This window comes from Corella eumyota, chromosome 4, assembly GCF_963082875.1.
Source record: "Corella eumyota chromosome 4, kaCorEumy4.1, whole genome shotgun sequence".
NCBI lineage: Eukaryota > Metazoa > Chordata > Ascidiacea > Phlebobranchia > Corellidae > Corella > Corella eumyota.
The window spans coordinates 4,433,353-4,451,261 of record NC_137493.1 but is presented as its reverse complement, the minus strand read 5'-3'; the positions used below and the strand labels follow the sequence as shown (position 1 = coordinate 4,451,261).

General features: G+C 32.4%; 5 protein-coding genes across 5 annotated transcripts; 3 read left to right on the top strand and 2 right to left on the bottom strand.

Moving 5' to 3' along the window:
• The first annotated feature begins 2,147 nt into the window (after positions 1 to 2,147).
• On the top strand, positions 2,148 to 5,512 carry LOC145751335 (uncharacterized). Its single transcript, XM_082567451.1, has 6 exons — positions 2,148 to 2,511; positions 3,528 to 3,901; positions 4,014 to 4,149; positions 4,273 to 4,580; positions 4,726 to 4,920; positions 5,110 to 5,512. The coding sequence occupies exons 1-6, from the start codon at positions 2,169 to 2,171 to the stop codon at positions 5,290 to 5,292; spliced, it is 1,539 nt and encodes a 512-aa protein (XP_082423577.1). The 5' UTR covers positions 2,148 to 2,168; the 3' UTR covers positions 5,293 to 5,512.
• A 1,107-nt stretch (positions 5,513 to 6,619) lies between these two features.
• LOC145749949 (phospholipid scramblase 1-like) lies at positions 6,620 to 8,722 on the top strand. The gene is made up of 7 exons (XM_082565843.1): positions 6,620 to 6,803; positions 6,874 to 6,948; positions 7,196 to 7,400; positions 7,615 to 7,726; positions 7,967 to 8,072; positions 8,173 to 8,231; positions 8,624 to 8,722. The coding sequence occupies exons 1-7, from the start codon at positions 6,620 to 6,622 to the stop codon at positions 8,720 to 8,722; spliced, it is 840 nt and encodes a 279-aa protein (XP_082421969.1).
• On the bottom strand, positions 8,553 to 10,747 carry LOC145751338 (eukaryotic translation initiation factor 4E type 2-like). The gene is made up of 6 exons (XM_082567453.1): positions 10,583 to 10,747; positions 10,267 to 10,471; positions 9,772 to 9,876; positions 9,546 to 9,698; positions 9,211 to 9,347; positions 8,553 to 8,855 (listed from the first exon to the last, which is right to left on the bottom strand). The coding sequence occupies exons 1-6, from the start codon at positions 10,600 to 10,602 to the stop codon at positions 8,813 to 8,815; spliced, it is 663 nt and encodes a 220-aa protein (XP_082423579.1). The 5' UTR covers positions 10,603 to 10,747; the 3' UTR covers positions 8,553 to 8,812.
• Positions 10,748 to 11,143: 396 nt separating this feature from the next.
• On the bottom strand, positions 11,144 to 17,656 carry LOC145751334 (protein cereblon-like). Its single transcript, XM_082567450.1, has 11 exons — positions 17,529 to 17,656; positions 17,274 to 17,451; positions 16,957 to 17,075; positions 16,788 to 16,873; positions 16,503 to 16,699; positions 15,677 to 15,844; positions 15,056 to 15,156; positions 14,800 to 14,921; positions 12,143 to 12,343; positions 11,764 to 11,957; positions 11,144 to 11,453 (listed from the first exon to the last, which is right to left on the bottom strand). The coding sequence occupies exons 1-11, from the start codon at positions 17,572 to 17,574 to the stop codon at positions 11,282 to 11,284; spliced, it is 1,584 nt and encodes a 527-aa protein (XP_082423576.1). The 5' UTR covers positions 17,575 to 17,656; the 3' UTR covers positions 11,144 to 11,281.
• On the top strand, positions 12,859 to 15,150 carry LOC145751336 (uncharacterized). The gene is made up of 6 exons (XM_082567452.1): positions 12,859 to 13,041; positions 13,316 to 13,575; positions 13,635 to 13,767; positions 13,826 to 13,915; positions 14,018 to 14,146; positions 14,255 to 15,150. The coding sequence occupies exons 1-6, from the start codon at positions 12,865 to 12,867 to the stop codon at positions 14,321 to 14,323; spliced, it is 858 nt and encodes a 285-aa protein (XP_082423578.1). The 5' UTR covers positions 12,859 to 12,864; the 3' UTR covers positions 14,324 to 15,150.
• Positions 17,657 to 17,909: the final 253 nt, after the last annotated feature.

Sequence of the window (17,909 nt, the reverse complement as noted above, 5' to 3'; positions counted from 1 at the left end):
TATAATCGAATTACCGAAAGCGCTGATAGGGGTAAGATTTTACGTAATTAGCTAAATTTCTTTGTCCCTGATTAGATATTATAGGTGATCAAAATGCCATTTAATATTGCTTTGACCTATGGCAAGCATACATTAAATTAAGTTTAATATAAATAGGCATTTTACAATAACATATTATTATAAATTTCATAAAAAAAATAATAAAAAAATGACTAATTTTAAAATAAAATTAATAAACAAAAATTATAGGCAAAATTTACTTTCGATATATAAAACAATTTTAAATTATTATTTTTACGGCAAAAAAGGTTTTAAATATTTAAAATATAAACAATAAAAAACTGAAAACCAACTTTACCTGTCGAAATATTTAAAATAATTAAATGTGAATTTAAACGAAATTGATACAAAGCTTGAAATAATGTCAAATCACTACAAAGAAGATCGCGACATTTCAATGGCGAATTAATTATGGGTAATCGTACACCTCTCAGAACCTGCTACAAAAATCGCTTCCAGTCGGCCCATATCCAAATAAAGAAGGCCTCAAACAATAAGCTGAACTATGTTTATCATCAACATTAACGTAAGTACCAGTTCGAGTTATTTCATTGTGAAAACACATGTACTCTTGTCGTTTAGCTCGTAAACATTATGTTTGACAGTTAAGTTGCACAAAAGAAGAGTAAACGGGCACTTACGAACTGGTAATCGCGAGGCGGAAAATATAACACCTGTTAGATTTGATTTAAACTCAAAAATTTTAGTAGGTGGCCCGACTTATAATTTAAATTGGGGTAAAATTGGTTAATATAGAGCGTACCTGCAACAAAATCTGTATTTTAGGCCTTTAGAGTGTGCAGATGTTTACGCATTTATTAGAAGCAAGATTTATTAAGGTGATGATGTTCTAGTTCGTTAATTTCAAAATAATAACAAAATGAACAACAATCAAGTTTAGTGTGACGTAAAACTTTTTATTTGATTACATGGATTAGTATGGCAAATTACATACGTCAGTTCGACGAAGATTAAATTTTAGATTTGGCCAGATCAATCAGCCTCAGCCAAGCGAATGTTTCTCAGTCGTTGAATGCTCACAAGCTTGCGAACTTTTAACCTTAGTATTTTCCCACAAACGCTTACTCGCTAATGATGTAGTTGTGAGTATGTCTACGGGAGGAAGCTGTCCTGCAGTATTGACATGTTGCTAACTGGCAAAATCAAATAAAACGTTTCCGTGTATTATTGACGCATGCAAAAACGCTAATGTTAGCCGTGCGCTGTTGACAAAATAAACGTTTGCCGGGATAACGACTTTTAACAGCTGTCGTAGACTAACTGTATCCGCACTATTGACTTCAGCAAGTACATGTGCACCTGCGCCATTTTGGCTTTCAATAATCACGGAGTCGTTTAAAAGTAATGGGAAATTAAAGCCTCGGCAGGTAAACTTAGCCACCAATAAGCGTTGCTACTGTTTATCAATATATCGTTTAGCTTGTTTTCAAAACATTGAATTCAATACCTAATAGGTAAAATGTCAAAGCACAAATAGGCTGTCAGCGTGCTGTTCAACGCAGGTGATCATGCAACAACCACAGTTCTATGCGTGTAATTTCCAACGCTATATAACAATTAGTTAAATCGGCAATGATATTGCTTGTATTATTTGCCAGGTGCGGTTGATAGGTTGGGCTAATAGCCTGAATTTACGCTAACGAGATAAGCTAATGGCTGTTTGATTTAATCAACGCGAAGGCATGTCAGTTGCGACACGTTTGCAAATTATTGTGTTTATGATTGCTCTTAAACTCGATAAAATCGTCGTCAGATTACCTCTGCGTTATCTAAGAAATCAAAACATTGGCATTTATCGTTTACGTATGCCAATCGTCCGTAACTACATTATGAGCTCAGGGATGCGCTTGGTAAAAAAATTACTTGTTTGTATACATTCAAATCGTTTACATTATAAAAAGAGTCAACCTTAGACTTGAGTTGAATAAGGTGAAGCTTGGTCTAGACTGAAAGTATATTCGTAGAAACTGAACAGTCTTGGATGAGTATATAACAGTAGTTCATATAAAGGCTAAATGCAATAAATAAATAAAAATATAGAAATTAACATTACAGAATTATCTTGTTATTAAAAAAATAATTTATAAATGGACGATCGACGAAAAAACGCCGGCAACGTTTTGACTTCAAGCTTAAGAGATTTCGTGAGGACTTCGTCGCCTCCTCGTGGATGGAATTTCAGAAACGAGAAGGAAGAAATAATGAGTGATCCTCTGGATAACGATATGCTCTCTACTAAAAAGTCTTCCTCTTTTCGAATCGACGACATTCTGAGAGGCATTGCTAACACAAAGAGAAAAATAGTTCTTGACTCCAAGGAGTCTCCGGAGAATGAGAGGATTTTTGAAAAATCGGAGAAAATTCCCCAACTGAGATTTGGCATTAATGCTATTCTTTCTCTTCCTATTATGCCGTCCATGGAAAGTGGAGGTAATTTTTTTTTCTTTTTATGGAAAATATTTGTTTTTAATTTGACCAAAACACGTGCTTTTAAACCGGTAGATGCCATATATAACATATATAGATATATCATATATGATGTCATAGATAAGATGCTATATATGTATTTTTAACTTTACGACGAATACTGATTTGTACTACATTTTTTTATTCCGTTGTCAGCGGGAAACAAATTAAAATACAGCATGTAAAAATTTTTAAAGGTGACACTTTAAAATCGTGGCAAATTCATTACAACTTTCATATTGCCTTTTTTTAATTCGACTTTTAAAAATTTCGTATGGTATAACTTAAAATGTGGGCTATATTTTGATTGGTCAATAATAGTTTACGTTAATTTTAATTCAAGTGTTTATCTAGGCTATAACGAGGAAATTGATTTAATAAAAAAAAAATTTACATTTTTAAAATTAAAAAATCCAGACCAGGACCCTACCTTACTAAAAAAAATTCCATGTAGACTTTAGACAATAGGCATCAACGTCGTTGAAGTTTGATAACAAGTAATATCACATACCAGATCGCTTTGTACAATTCCCGATCTACAAACTACGTCATGCCACACAGTATTCGCTCATAGCTCGTTAACGAATCAAAAACCAAACCAAGATAAGGGCGGTGCAGATTAAGCTTCGGTCCCGTGATTATCGTTATTAAATCGTTATCGTATTCGAGAGAAGTTGACAAATCGTTCCGGGAAACTCTTTGAAATTGCGACTCCGGCCAATTTGTTATAACGCCGAAGATTACCGTCCGCAAGTCCTAACTGCTAAAACAAGAATTTGCACTTAACGATTGCAGCGAAGCGCTTAGTACAAGTGCATTGTAGATGACATATAAAACTAAATACTAACTAAAATATTGACGCTATCAACAAACATATTTGTCTAAATCGCAGATTTTTTTGACCAGATAACCCACTTGATTAAAATGATTATTTTTAGTTTTCGGAAATGCCTTTAACTTAATGTCTTTTTTTGTTGAAGCTCCGAAAAGAAATGAGTCAGATTCATTGGAACAAAAGGACAAGCCAGATATTCTAAACGATTTGAAATATAATCGGTCAGATTTTAATCGACGATCCCCTCAGCTCAAAACTTTAACCAGTCCAAGTCACCTTGAGAGAATACCCAATAGCGACTCGGGCGACTTATCAACAGACAAGTTGCATTCATCATACCACGAGGCCCGCGAGAGAGGGGAGAATCAAGAAGATGCCGAAAGAAATACTCTACAAAATTTTACCAACAATCTCCCTACTGTTCCTAGCTACGAAAATTTATTTAACGATCTACAGAATCTACCACAAGCCTTATACCTCCCAGCCTTTCAATCTAAGCTAGCTGCACTCTACCAGCAGGTATTGAGTAACGACTTAACGACCCTTGCTGCTTGTTGCAAATTATTCTAAAACCTTTGTTTATAAATAAAATATTGAGATATTAAATAAATGTTTTTTTGTTTTTTTTAAGTATCAGAACAACAATCTTCTGGCCGCAGCTACTGCCTCACAACAGCAACACTATTTGGCTAACCAGCAAAAACATTCGCCCACCTCTCCATTGTCCCCCTTATCTTACTTGGGCACTGCATATCCTTACCGAACAGGTAAAAAAATATATTTTATACAAAACCTGGTGTTACTTATAAATATCTGTTAATTTACAGGGAAAAATGTAAACCTAAATAATGATAATCAGCAATGCTTTTAATACTTTTTTTTGTCTTCAGAATCAACGGCCAATTTGAATCAACTTTTTACTAGTAACTTTTTATCGACCGTTAATAAAAACCTGCTGGCAAGTAAACACTTTGTTTTTCCGACTGACAAGACAGCACTTTCCCCTTCAACTGACACCAGTAGGCCTACGCCTAATAATCTACCAAACCCAGTCGACCCTGCACAACTGCTGGGCTTCAACAGACCCTCTGATTACTTCCAGCAAGCGTTTCCTCAAAACTTTTTACATCCACAAGTTGGGCTTCCAATGTTTTTGCGATCGGAAATGTCCAGCTCTGACGAAATGTCAAGCGGCGGAGTAAGTCAACCGTTGAATTAATCATAGAAATAAATATTATCGTAACAAATTTGGCGCAGATACAGTTTTCTTTAATTAATTTCAATAGATAAAACTGTATGTAAGTAAAATATAACAAAAAGTAGTAATTTAACGCAATTTCTAGGACATAAAATCGAAAAAATGTCGAAGGAGCAGAACAGTCTTTACAGAAATCCAACTTCTCGGTCTAGAAAGAAAGTTCGAAAGCAAAAAATATCTATCCACTCCTGACCGTATGGAGCTAGCTGACGCATTGGGGTTAAGCCAACTACAGGTCAAAACATGGTACCAAAATCGAAGAATGAAATGGAAAAAGCAGGTTTAGGCTTACTCTTTGTTTATTTAGATTTAAAAGTCAAGAAGTTTTACTGGTTGTATGTAATGTAGTAAGAATGTTAGGTCAACTATAGGAAAAATAATTTGTTGCATCACAATATACAATATAACTCGACTAGTTTTGCACACGACGCGTAACCAGAAGTAAAAACAATGTTTTTTATTGTGATAGGGTCAAATAAATGGCTCCAACTGCGACGGGCAGTTAAAGCCAAAGGGGCGACCTCGAAAAACCTCTGAATATCCCGAAACCTTCCCTGTTAAGTCACGTGACGATTTAGTTATCAACGAACAGGATCGAGAAAATGTTGTGATCGAAGATAATTTATACGAAACCAACCCTAATCAGGAATAAACAAGGCGAAATAACTATGATGTCAGGTTTTGTTTATTATGGGAAAGTCCTCGCTACATAACTTTGTTCCACTGTAATTAAAAACATGTTCCCTAATGACACGTTTTCAGTTCTTATATTTTGTAATCATTATTGTTAAAGTATGGTAAACTGCCAGTTACTATAATATAAATATTTCTTACTTAGAAAAAAATAGTATTTTATTTATGTATTCACTGTATCCGAACCGCAGTATGTTTTATTTTTATTTGTTTATAAATAAATTCTTTTTGGTATTGTAAAATTGCCAAATTATATTTTAACTTGTTCTTATAAAGTTATTAAAAAAGGTTTCTAAAATATGATTCAGAAAAAAATCCTAGTTGCTTACTAAGATATCGAACCTTGGACCGTCTTAAATTAAGTTAAAATCAGATATTTTAGTATAACAGAATAACATAACCAAACACTTGGTATTTTAACTAACGTTGAGTAAATTCATGCATTATTTAATTTATGTACATAGTTATTTTTCGGTATACACTTTTGAACTATTAAAATTATTTTTTTTGTTCGTTAACCATTAGTAAAATGAAGGAGTTATTTATTTGTTTATTAAAACCTTCATTTTAGTTGACAACCAAATATTGTTTAATAGATTTGCAAGTTCTTGTGGCCTTGCTGATGACGTTTGCTGCTGATCAGCATTGATGAAAGGCAACATGAAAAATAATGATCAAGATTATGGATTGTTTGTCATAATAACATGACAGGCTAATTAATCAAACGATTGCATTGATAACGGCTAAGCGATAGGATTTGTTAACCGTGAACTTCGCTTAGCCTTTTACGCGTGTCGAAGATAATCGTCGAATTCGGAAATAGTAAACAGGAGTTAATGGAAAAACAATCGAGCCTAGAAGTTTACAAAATATTGGCCATCAGTCAACCCAGAATAAGCTAAATAAAATAATAAAAATTTAATTACAACCACACAGCCTAAAATTTAAATGTTAAGTTAAACGACAAATTAACGTTTCTTCAAGAATATTCTTATTTGGTATACAAATAATGTTTATTTAAAGCTTAAATCCGAATTGACTAATCTTTCTTTGATCGGAATGTGTAAGTAACCGATCCTGAAAAGACTGTTGACTTTGCTGTAACTACAACACGCTATTGGCACCTAAAAACACAAAGTTTTAAGACTTCCATGTTCGCTAGCCTTATAACACTCTTTGTACAATAATAACACACAATTGGCACACTTTGCCTGTTAGTGTAAGTTATATTTTAGTAAGAACATAAGGTTAAAAAACGTTTTAAATATAAATTTCGAGATACTAAAATGTATTCCTTAACAAAAACGCATCAGCCAAGGCTGTCAATTATACGCGAACAGCATTTAAACGACGACGCTATAATTAAAAAACCTAAAAAAGGCAGCGAACAACAACCCGACCTATGGCGTGAGTTTAACAACTTCATGTCGTTGGATGAGATATGGATAACACGACAGATCAAAAAAAGAGGTAACATTTTAAAAGATAGGGTATAAACTCATTTATGATTGTTACAATTAAACGATTATTAAAACTTCAGGGACGATATGCGATGGTAACCATGACTACAACATAACAGACGAAGATGGAAAGTGTTTGTTCAAAGCAGTCGAAGGTAAAAAATAAAACTTAATTTACAAAAATGTACGAATTCGTTTAAGTATTTTTTAAAGGTCTGTGCCTTTATACAATCAATGTAAACTTTCTACAATTATAAATCCATAAATTTAGTTTTTAACTTAAATAAAGTACTTTATAGTTTTTCAACTAGAAACCAATTTTAATTTAAAAATTGTTAAATCTAAAACATGTAATTTATTCAGTTTTGGGAAATTTATTTTGGGTAAATTTTCATATTTTAGAGTCTAGCTGCGTATGTGTCCATTGTTGTGGACCGGCTCGTTCCTACACTGTAACCATTCAAGACAAGTTCTCGCAACCAATCCTCCAGTTTGAACGTCCTTACCGATGCGGAGATACTTGCTGGTGCTGTTGCGAGTGCGCCCTCATGCGGATTGATGTTAGGCGAACCGGGAACGACCAAAAATTAGGACAAGTTCAACAAAAGTAAACAATATTCTACTTTAACCAAATCCAAAATTGGCCGCTTTAAAACAAATAAAAGGCAGCTTCCTTTATAAAGTCGTTTTCTATTTAAATAAATAACACATTTTGTTATTTTTATGTGCCACAATAAATATAAAACTTATATTTCTTATTGTATTTAGTTAACAGCTTAAAAGCGATAATAGGATACTACATATATTTAATACTTTGTTAGATGGAGTTTATGGCGAGAAACATTTGTAGTAAGAAGTCAAGAAACAGAAGAAGAGTTGAAAATTATTGGACCCAACGTGACATGCCGCTGTTTGTCAAATATGGATTTCAAGGTTTTATAAAATATCATGTTAACTGTATGAGTTTTTTAAAAACAAATTTAGGGCCAATGCTAAGCGCCTAAATTGTAAACGTCCTACGCTGCCGATATACACTGGAGTTTTGTTGCCGACCTTTCCGCCGTTTTTTGCATGCCAGTTGGTCCCAATATGAAACAGAACCTCATAGGGTTGGGCTTCTAAAGACATTTTAACATTTTTTTTCTAAAGACATTTTTTTTTACATTTTTTTAGGTTGTATCACTGTCAACTGAAGAACAGGTTGCTCAAATCTGGAAAAAATGGAAAGAACAAACCGACAAAAAAATAAACCAAGACCACGAAAACTTCGGAATCACATGTATGTTAATATCCAATTAAACATTTAATTGAATTTTTTCAATCCTATTAGTGATAATTTTTGTATTTAATTCCATAAATTAGTTCGACTTGTTTTATAGTTGAAAAGCAAACAAGTGCAACGACTCGCATCTTATTATTGGCTGCAGCATTTCTTTTGGTAAGCTGTTTATTATATAACTTTGGAGCATTTTTTTTAAAATAATGACATATGTCTGCAAATTCAAGAAAACCTTGTAGTGTTACAGGACTACGACCACAAATAATTGGCAACTGTAAACGTACCATTGACTTAACATGTAAAATTTCCAATCGCAGTAGTTGGCAATTCACTTATAAGCCTATATAAGCACATTTTAGTCACATAATAGGTTGCTTTACATATATTTAAGTTTATAAGATCTAAGTAACAAACTTTTATATTTTCTACAGAACCATGCTTTCTTTGAAATGAGTTAGGGTAACACGAGTCCTTGGAAAACAGTAATATTTATTACAACCCCCTGTTGTTTGTTAAAACGAGTTTTTAATTAATGTACAAATTGTATGTAGTTACTAGATTTCAATAAAAGCATAAGTGAACATATATTTGATGATCAATTTAAGAAAACTGAACAAAAATCAGCTTCTACAAATGTTTTACCTTCTTGAAATAGCAATAAATAAGAAAACCTTGTTACTTAAACAGCAGATATTACCAACAGCAATGACAAGTTTTGTTTATCAAATAAAAAACGAGTGCTATCTTGAAAAATGTTCTGTGTTACGAAAGCTTGATTTGTCCCTGTATAAAAACAGTTGTAACATTTAAATACATTTATATATAATAAACAAAAAAAGGTAATCAGATTTTTCTTTTGTATATAGGCTATATCTTTATCCTCGATGTGGAAAGGTCGAATGCACAACCTAAACATAGAGTAACATTTGCTACCCCGACTACGCCTTGAGTTGCCCGTGGAGTTCATATCGTTTATACCTCCTTTCTCAAGGGCGTTACAGCATGAAAGATCTCTGGGGATCAAACCCAGGACCTCATGTAGTTACGGAAATGTTCTGACCACTACACCACATTGCCGGTTTACACCAATATCAAGTTTTAAAAATTTCAATAATACCAAAAATTAAACATTAGCTACCTTAAACTATCATTATGCGTCTTGTATTCCATTAAAGTGTTAGGAGGAAGATTTAGTATTCGTCGAAGAGTATCTCGGATACGCGCAGTTACCTGATTGTCTCCTGCAGTTTTATTCCATATCGAGATAATGTCTTCCTACAAAAAATTAAATAAAAACCATTTAAATAGGAAAATTTTATTAGATTATGTTAAACTGTAATTGTAAAAAAAATTAGGACAAAAATTAAATTACAAGAAAATTTTTAAAATTTTTATTTATTTAGTTTGAAAATACACTAAACAAAATTAAAATTTGAATTAAAATAATTTTCGAAATTTGATTTAAAATTTCACCTGGAATCGAATTGAACAAACAGTTCCACAAATTTCATCTCCGACCATGAACTGTTCTCCCAGCATGGCAAGAATTAAATTCTCCCACACTCTTGTCACCAAACCTTTCCGAAGACGAACTATCCATTTTCCACCCAGCCGATTGGCCTTGTCCTGTTATTATTTAAACTTCCCTTGTGAAAAAGAATTTTACTACACAAAAAACTTAACTTATACAAAGTCTTACCTCCCATAGGGGTTTAATTCCGCTTTTAAAAACATGAACGTCGCTGTGTCCAGTCAGCTCATTTACTCTTTTCATGTGGCTGTAGGTATGCCAGAACTGCTCAACCTAATATATATTTCTAATAAGATATAAAATTACCGGCAGCATGGTGTAGTAGTCAGAACACTTGCTACACTACATAAGGTCATGAGTTCGATTTAAACTGCTCTCATGCTGTAGTGCCCTTGAGTAAGGTGCTGTAAACATTACGAACTTTTGCTAAGCAAGCTCATAATCAGCAGCATAAATTTTAAGAAATTATAATCTATATAATATCCCAAACTGCCACAGGCAACTCGGGACTAGATCGGAGTAACAATTGTTACTCTATGTTTAGGTCGCGAATTCGACCTTCTCACATCAAGAATAAAGATATATACAAAAAAATACCTGCAACATCAAAAGTTAAAGACATATATGAAAGTTAAGATAAAAAATATTAACGAAACAACTTACTGATGCAAATGTTCCAACAATTTTCATATTTTTTTCAAAACTGCTTGGATCTTGGTTCCGACTGGTATGCTGTTTTTTAGAGTACCAGAAGCAGTAGGTATATTGCAACGGATGCTCTCCTGGGCCAGGGACAACATTTTTAAAAGTTATTTTAGAATTGTCCTTAGCTTCATCTGACCCTGAACCACTGTCGTCGTCTTTTAATCTTAAATGAAAACGAAAAAGAATAGTTTATGGGTTGATTAGAAAAAATAAATAATAAACAATAGTTAAAGTTTAACGGTATCTTAAATGTTGTTTGTCAGTATGTACTTACGCGTCGAATTTGTTATTCATATTCAATTATTAATATGATTTGTTTAAATAAATATATATGCGTTACTCTTCTAAATAACTTTATAATATCTGTAACTGCAAAAACAGATTTAAACGCACGTTCAACTATTTAATTTAAAATAAATATTGAAAACTTATACCCATATCTACAGAGTAAAGGTTGTAACAACCATGTGCGTAAGGCTTTTTAGGTTAGCAATAATTATTTTTTTTATTTTATTAATAAATAAGCTTGTATTACAGTATCTTGTTTTATTTCTATTAGTATTAAAAGTTAAGATAAAAAAATTTAACCAATTGAAATCACACAATCATTTAAATAAAATTTTGTTCTTTATTGCTGCAGCAGCTAAACAACAAAGAATTGGAAGAAAATAGTACAATAAGAAAAAAATAAGTGCTCGATTTAGACCGAGTTTAATAAATACTCAATCAAAAGTCTTAAAAACCAACTAATTTTTTATTACCCTAAATAAAGTTGTATTTTAGATGTTGCAACTTGCTATATTACAGGTACATACAAATTTATATGGTTGGAGCAACAATTTAATGACTTAAAATTTAATTTTAGTTTTAAAGAACTATGGAAAATTGTAAAAATAAATTAAACATTTACATGCAAAATAAAAAATACACTAATTTTGAACCATTATTAATAAAGTCGTTGTAACAACTAATATTATAAATGGGGCTGAATGACGTCATGATCTGGATCTTCAGGATTAATGGGGCGCATACAAGATCGGGAAAGTCCCCAAAATTTTTTGGGGCGAAGTTTTGATTTGGTTGATGTAAATTTCCACCCGAGGTGATGGTAACAGTGTGAACATTGTAGAATCGTCCACGCATAACTAAACAACGATTTACTGTTATTTTATGTAATATATAACTTCAAAATCAAGTTGTTTGCATTATGTACATAAGTCAATAGCATGGCCTACGGTAGGCATTTTAATTGTATTGATATGGTCGCAACTTGCAACTAAAATTAGTTTGCAATAACTTACCCGCGCACCACTAACAGCGTTTTATTTACTTTGTAGGCCTTAGATTAGACTATGCTCCACCAAGCTCCATTATATATAAAATTATTTTTTTAAAGATTTAGTTTCGTAAAACTAGCTTTAAATTTATTTTTGTAAAGCTAACTTGTAATCTCACCCGGGAAACCAACTGTTTTCTGTAGTTTTGTCTCCTATATGATCAACACCTTCGACTTTGAGGACAGTTAAAGTTTCGTGTACAACTCCGCCTGGGTTAACATACGCAGCCATAGGCCCACTAGCGGACATACTAAACGAATCGCTTCTGTTTGCTATGTGACTGCTACAAGATTTGCAAGCAATTACGGTTCGCTAAAATGAAAATAAATGTTACTTAAAAAAGGAGACGAAAATCTATAAAAAAAATTAAGTAGACTTAAAAATAAATGACTAAAATACTATAAAAAAATCACGTTGTAATAAAATGTAAGTGAATAAAAGTAAATTTCATTTTTCAACAAAGATTTTTCTTCAAAAACCATTTTAAAAAAACATACCTGTGATAGAAGATAGAGTTGCCACCTCATCCGCTGAACGGCGCTGTCGAGTCCGACCAAATAAACTCTCCAGGCTTGGGAGATCGGTAAAGTTCTGATAACCCAGAACGAGAACTCGGAATGGTCGACAGGAACTTGGCTCTCTTGTAAATCTGGGTTCCATTCGCGTAGTTCCCAAAAAATAAGCATTCTAAGGTAATCCTGCGTTGTAAAATAATATATTTATTAAAATTTTTCGTTTTTAGTTTAAATCAAAATGTATGTGACCAAGACCTTGGTACCAGTAAAATGTGTGTATATTACTTAATGTGTATATATTCATTTTTTATATTTACTTATCCACGATGTGAGAAGGTCGATCTAACGACCTAAACTAAAGTAACGTCAGTTACCCCGCCACAGTTTCAAGTTGCTTTTAGCAGTTTAGGACTTTATAGATTTATAATTGCCCAATAAGGGCACTACAGCATAAGAACAGTGAGGATTGGACCCAAGACCTGCTTAAGCGAAATATTTTAAGCACTACACCACGCTGACGGTATATATCATTAATGTGTATATATTCTTAAAGTGTAAACTGCACAAGACGTGTTGTGTGGAGTTGTAACAAGCACGTGACTGCACGGGCCAGCAGTTCAATAACTACGTCATAATCACTAGAACAACTTCCGGCCGAGAATTTTGTACATTGTTGTTTCATAAAACAAAATAGCCACGCCAAAATGGGTCTATATAAAATAGTTATGTTAGGACCGTTGTATAAGATGGACACGTTCAAAGGCAAAGTAAATTGGTTAATCTTGATTTTGTGCAAGTTGATTCTTCCATCTGTGTTTGTTCTGCTAAGTGAAAGAAGCGAGGATCAGTCGTATAAGTGGAAAGCTATCAACTTTTACAAAGTAAGAGGTTTTGTGCAACATTTTTTTGTAATTTTGAGCAAAAGTTTAGAAAAAAATCAAGTTTTAAAGCATCATTAGCGTCGTCTGCCGGTTTAAATGGCTAGTACAAAAAAAAAATGCGAAAAAGGGCGGAATCACAAGGGAAGATTAGGGTAAGGTAATAAAAATTCCGCACTTTTCGCATTTATAAACTTGGCGGACGACGCTAATAGAGCTTCCTAAGTTTTTATAGTAGTTTAAATCATAAATTGTGTTATTGCTTGTAACATTTAAGGCAAAAATGTTTACCTACTGCGAAGCCTACAATTATCACTACGAAATTTACGGAGACGACTGGCTCGATGAAGATAATTATGACGTCATCAGCAGCCAGCAAACCGATTACGTTATCTACGACGAAGCTGCGGAAAAGCGAATAGAAGAAACAAATCGAAAAAAGCTCATGCAGATGTTGAGCTATCTGGATAAGCAAAACTACAGTGACGTCAGATCACCTCACAAATACGCAACAGAGGCTTGCTGCAAGAAATTCAGGTAGGCTAAAGTTTCAGGCTCTCTACCACTTTTTATTAATTAATTTTTTATTTTGTTAGTGACCTTCGAGATGGCCACATAAAATGCTTGAAGGATCAAGGCTTTGTGACGTCAACATTATCCTTTGTTCTGTTTATGTTCGTTCCACTATTTTCGAACATTTTCGTTGCTGTGATTATGGCGTTAATTAAGGTAATTTTTGACATTTAACACTGTTTTATTACTAGGTAATCTTGCATGTTTTTTTTAGAACAGTAAATTTGTTCAAAGGAAATTCCAAGTGTATGGAAATAACCCAAACGTCCAACTAACGGCTGAAGAGGTCACCACAGATGTGCAGGTATGTGGACAGAGTTTAGTAAATTATTTCAGAAGATCGTGTGGTACATATACCATACAACATTTAAATAAGAATGACATTAAATGTAAAGATTTTTTGCAGGAGATTTTTCAGTTTATTGTGGATTTGGTTGCGTTTTATACTCTGGTTTACAAAGTGTGGGCGCTCTCTCAATCCATTACAGCCTGCATCAGGTATTCGTCTTGCTTACCTTCGTACCAATCACCACAGGTATTTAAAGTAAAACTACTACAACAAGTTAAACTATACATCAAATATTTTTGTAAAAGTCTCCCCTTCTTAGAAAACAGTTGATTTAGATGGCTTGCTTTATTGTAGATGTACTACTTGCTTGCATCAGCTCAAGCACCGTGGATGAGCATATTATGGGGTTTTATATATACATAAGCACAGCACCACTTCAATAACAACTATTTAAGCTGTGGACCAACAGAATTATTCTATACTACAAGGCCAAAATATTTGAAACAAAATAATTTTCATTAGTGTACAAAACTAATATCCCTGACCCAATTTTAGAAATTTCACAAAAAAAGACTTTGCCAACATTTTTTTGTATATATCTTTATCCTCCATGTGGGAAAGTCGAATGCGCGACTTAAACATAGAGTAACATCAGTTACTCCGACCCAGTCTCGAGTTACCTGTGGCAGTTTGGGATATTATAGATTATAATTGCTCGATAATTATACTGCTGAATAAGTGCTGGCTCAGCAGGAGTTTACACCGTTTATAGCGCCATACTCAAAAAAACTATTAGTAATATTTGAATAAGAATAACGGAGGATCATATTTTAATAAGGATGTATGTTTTTTGCTATGATATAAACAATTTTAGATTCTTTAGCAAACTAAAAACTTACCAGATCATACATTCTGTAAATCCATGCATTCCAATGTGTAGAATGAGCACCTTGTTTTGTCAGTTTATATTTTTGTTTAAATCTATCGTAAGTTGGAAATTTTGAATAATTAGGCGAAACACCTAAAATAAAATAAGTTTAAAACCAGAAAAATTGAATTAGCCAACTTGTAATGAAATTAAATCACTCTTTTGTTTATCAATTCTTTTAAAAACTGTAAATAACAAAGTTTACATGATTTGCTTTTTAAACTTACTTGATGTATATTTACCCAGGCAGTAATGATTTTTGATAATATTTTTATTTAAACTTGGAAGATCGAAGTCTGATAATATATTCACAGTAGCAATTATATTCCTAGTAATAAAAACATGGTTAGCTTCAAATTCGGTTTAATTGTACAATAAAGCTGTGCTAGCTATTGTTTGTATACTTTTGTCCTTGATTTTATATATTTTTTGCCCTTGGTAAGGCCCACATCACAAACTAATCATGGGGTAACAGTGTGTTACTCAAGCCAGCCCCAAGTTAACTTTAGCAATTTGGAATAATATTAAGCATTTTTCAAGATAATTAACCTGCCGATAGGTTTTAGACTCAGTAGGAGTATGTTCATAGCATTTTACTTAAAGATGCTATATGATGGATGCGATGGTAATCAGACCAATAACCTCATGTTGTAAACCCAAGTGCTCTACACCCTGCTGCCGAGCTATTGCTATCAAAAGACAGTCAGACATTTATATTTAAAAATAAAATATCAACCAAATAGGATAAGATATTAGAGCTTAATATAAAAGAACAATTATTATGAGAAGATTAAGTGTTATAACTTTAAAATTTAAAACAAGATTAAAAGTCAAAAACAGTTTCTTACCCATTAACTTGAGCTCTCTTGTTGACAATCTTAAACCTTTGCCGACCTTGCACCACAATGGCCATTACTGTAATCCCATATTGCTCCTTATCTTTAATCGAGCGAATTTCGGCCGTACAACCAATCTCGCTCATAACTCTTGGTTGTAAAACTGATTCTCGATTGTATCTAAAATAAATAATTGTATAGTGCTCTTATTATTGCGCAGAACCATACCGGACACCACAAAAATATAAAATGATTTGAATAAAGGATAGGGTAAGAATAAAGGATTACCATGTTTATTCACCAGACATGTTTGCTTTTTTGCCAGTTTAAACATAAAATAATTAAAGTATATTCCTTGATAAAGTTATAGTATTGCTAAATACTATGCTATTATTTTTTTTTTTTTGGTTTTTCGCGCATTGATAAAAGTAAATAATTAATACGATATACAATTAATATTAAAACAATGCGACGGGAAAAAATGACAAAATCAATTTAATGATTTTAAACATGCTAAAAGTATTAATGTTTACACAAAGATTCTATAGTATACTATGGTATTGGTATGGTCACCAAACCCAGAAATTATAAAAGTAAACTAAATACAAACATTAAGATATTTTATCCACTAATGACTTGCAATGGAAATGCTTTAATTTATATTGTTACAAACTTTAAAGAGCCACCAACAAAGGCAAAACTTTTTAAACAAACAATGTTTTTTAATGTGTTACCTAAATTACTAATGCAATAGTGAAGTTTTGGTGAAAAGTTAAATTTAGATTTACTTATTTGGTCATATACCAAGAAAAGGCAATCTTATAAAAACAAAACTTACGAAACAATTCCAAATAACTTATTTTCATCATTCATCACTTGTCGTATCATAGAAACCTCGTTGGGGTGAAATATTTGAAGAGGGAGGGTTTGCCCCGGAATGAGAATAAAATCATCTACAAGGAGAATGGAAAGTTGAAGAAGGATGTTGTCTTCCTGATAGGCAACTCCATGACATTCCTCCAATTCTCCCAAATACTAAAACATAAAGTAAAAATAAAAATCACCTAACATTATATACTATTTAGGTTAGATAAATATTTAGAGTTGAATTAAATATTCTTACAGAATGCGAGGTGGGCAGATTTCGATCAAAATTTAAATCCAAATTTTTGGTTTTTGGTAGTTTACTGTCTTTACTTTTACCAGTTTCTGCAAATATTTAAACACAAAGTTTACATATATACAGATTTATTACTATAAATTTGTATACAATATCATTCTTTAAGTTCAACCTGTGATTGCTAAAGTTCTTCCTATACTTTGTCGAAAAATTCCAAAATTAATTTCTCTGTTAGCATACCGTATTTCCATTATTCTTTGTTGTTGATTAAATTGCTCGCGTGAATTTCTTCTACAAAAATTAGAGCATGTTTTAAGTTTTAAACCATTTGTACCTGGGTAAAACAACTATAACCCTTAACACTTTATTAACTCTACCACTAACAGATCAAGTATTTAAAAATTAAAAACATGTAATTAAACCGAAAAAAAATAAAAAACAAGAATTAAAGATTGTTTTTTTTAATTAAGTTTTCAATAGAAAAGTTACCTTGGTATACTATGATTGGAAGACGATTGAGCATCGTTTGATGAATCTGCAATCTCATTAGACTTGGTTTCATTTTTATTTAGATTTTCAGCATGTTGCATAACAATGTTATGGCTTTCTTCATTGTTTGGAAATGTTTTAATTACAACTCTGTCCACACTCGAACCATTGTCACTTTCTGCAGAAAAATAATCAATGACATTTTACTTTTAATTCTTAACTTTTTTGGGTAACCCATTTTTAATATTTACCCACCTGAGTCACTTTCAGTATTGTTTTCATTTTGGCTATTGGAACTCATTCTGTAACTTTAACGTATAATTCATTTGCCCCTTTGCTGGGTTAAAATATTTAACAAATTAACCCTTGAACAGAATGTGGTAATGGGGAAACCACCCGCAATGTTTCCAAACGAGTATTGCCTCCTGCAAAACTTAAAATATAACCGAAAACCATTTTATTAAATAACCGTTTTACCAAAACACATATAACAGAAAACAACATTTTTATATTAATTTAATATTTTGTTCATTTTGCAATAACTTAACATTCCCTTTTTAAAAACTTTTGTTTTCGAAAAATGTGTTCATTTCAAAAAAAAATCCTATTTTGACTTTATGTTGTAAAAAAGCTTAT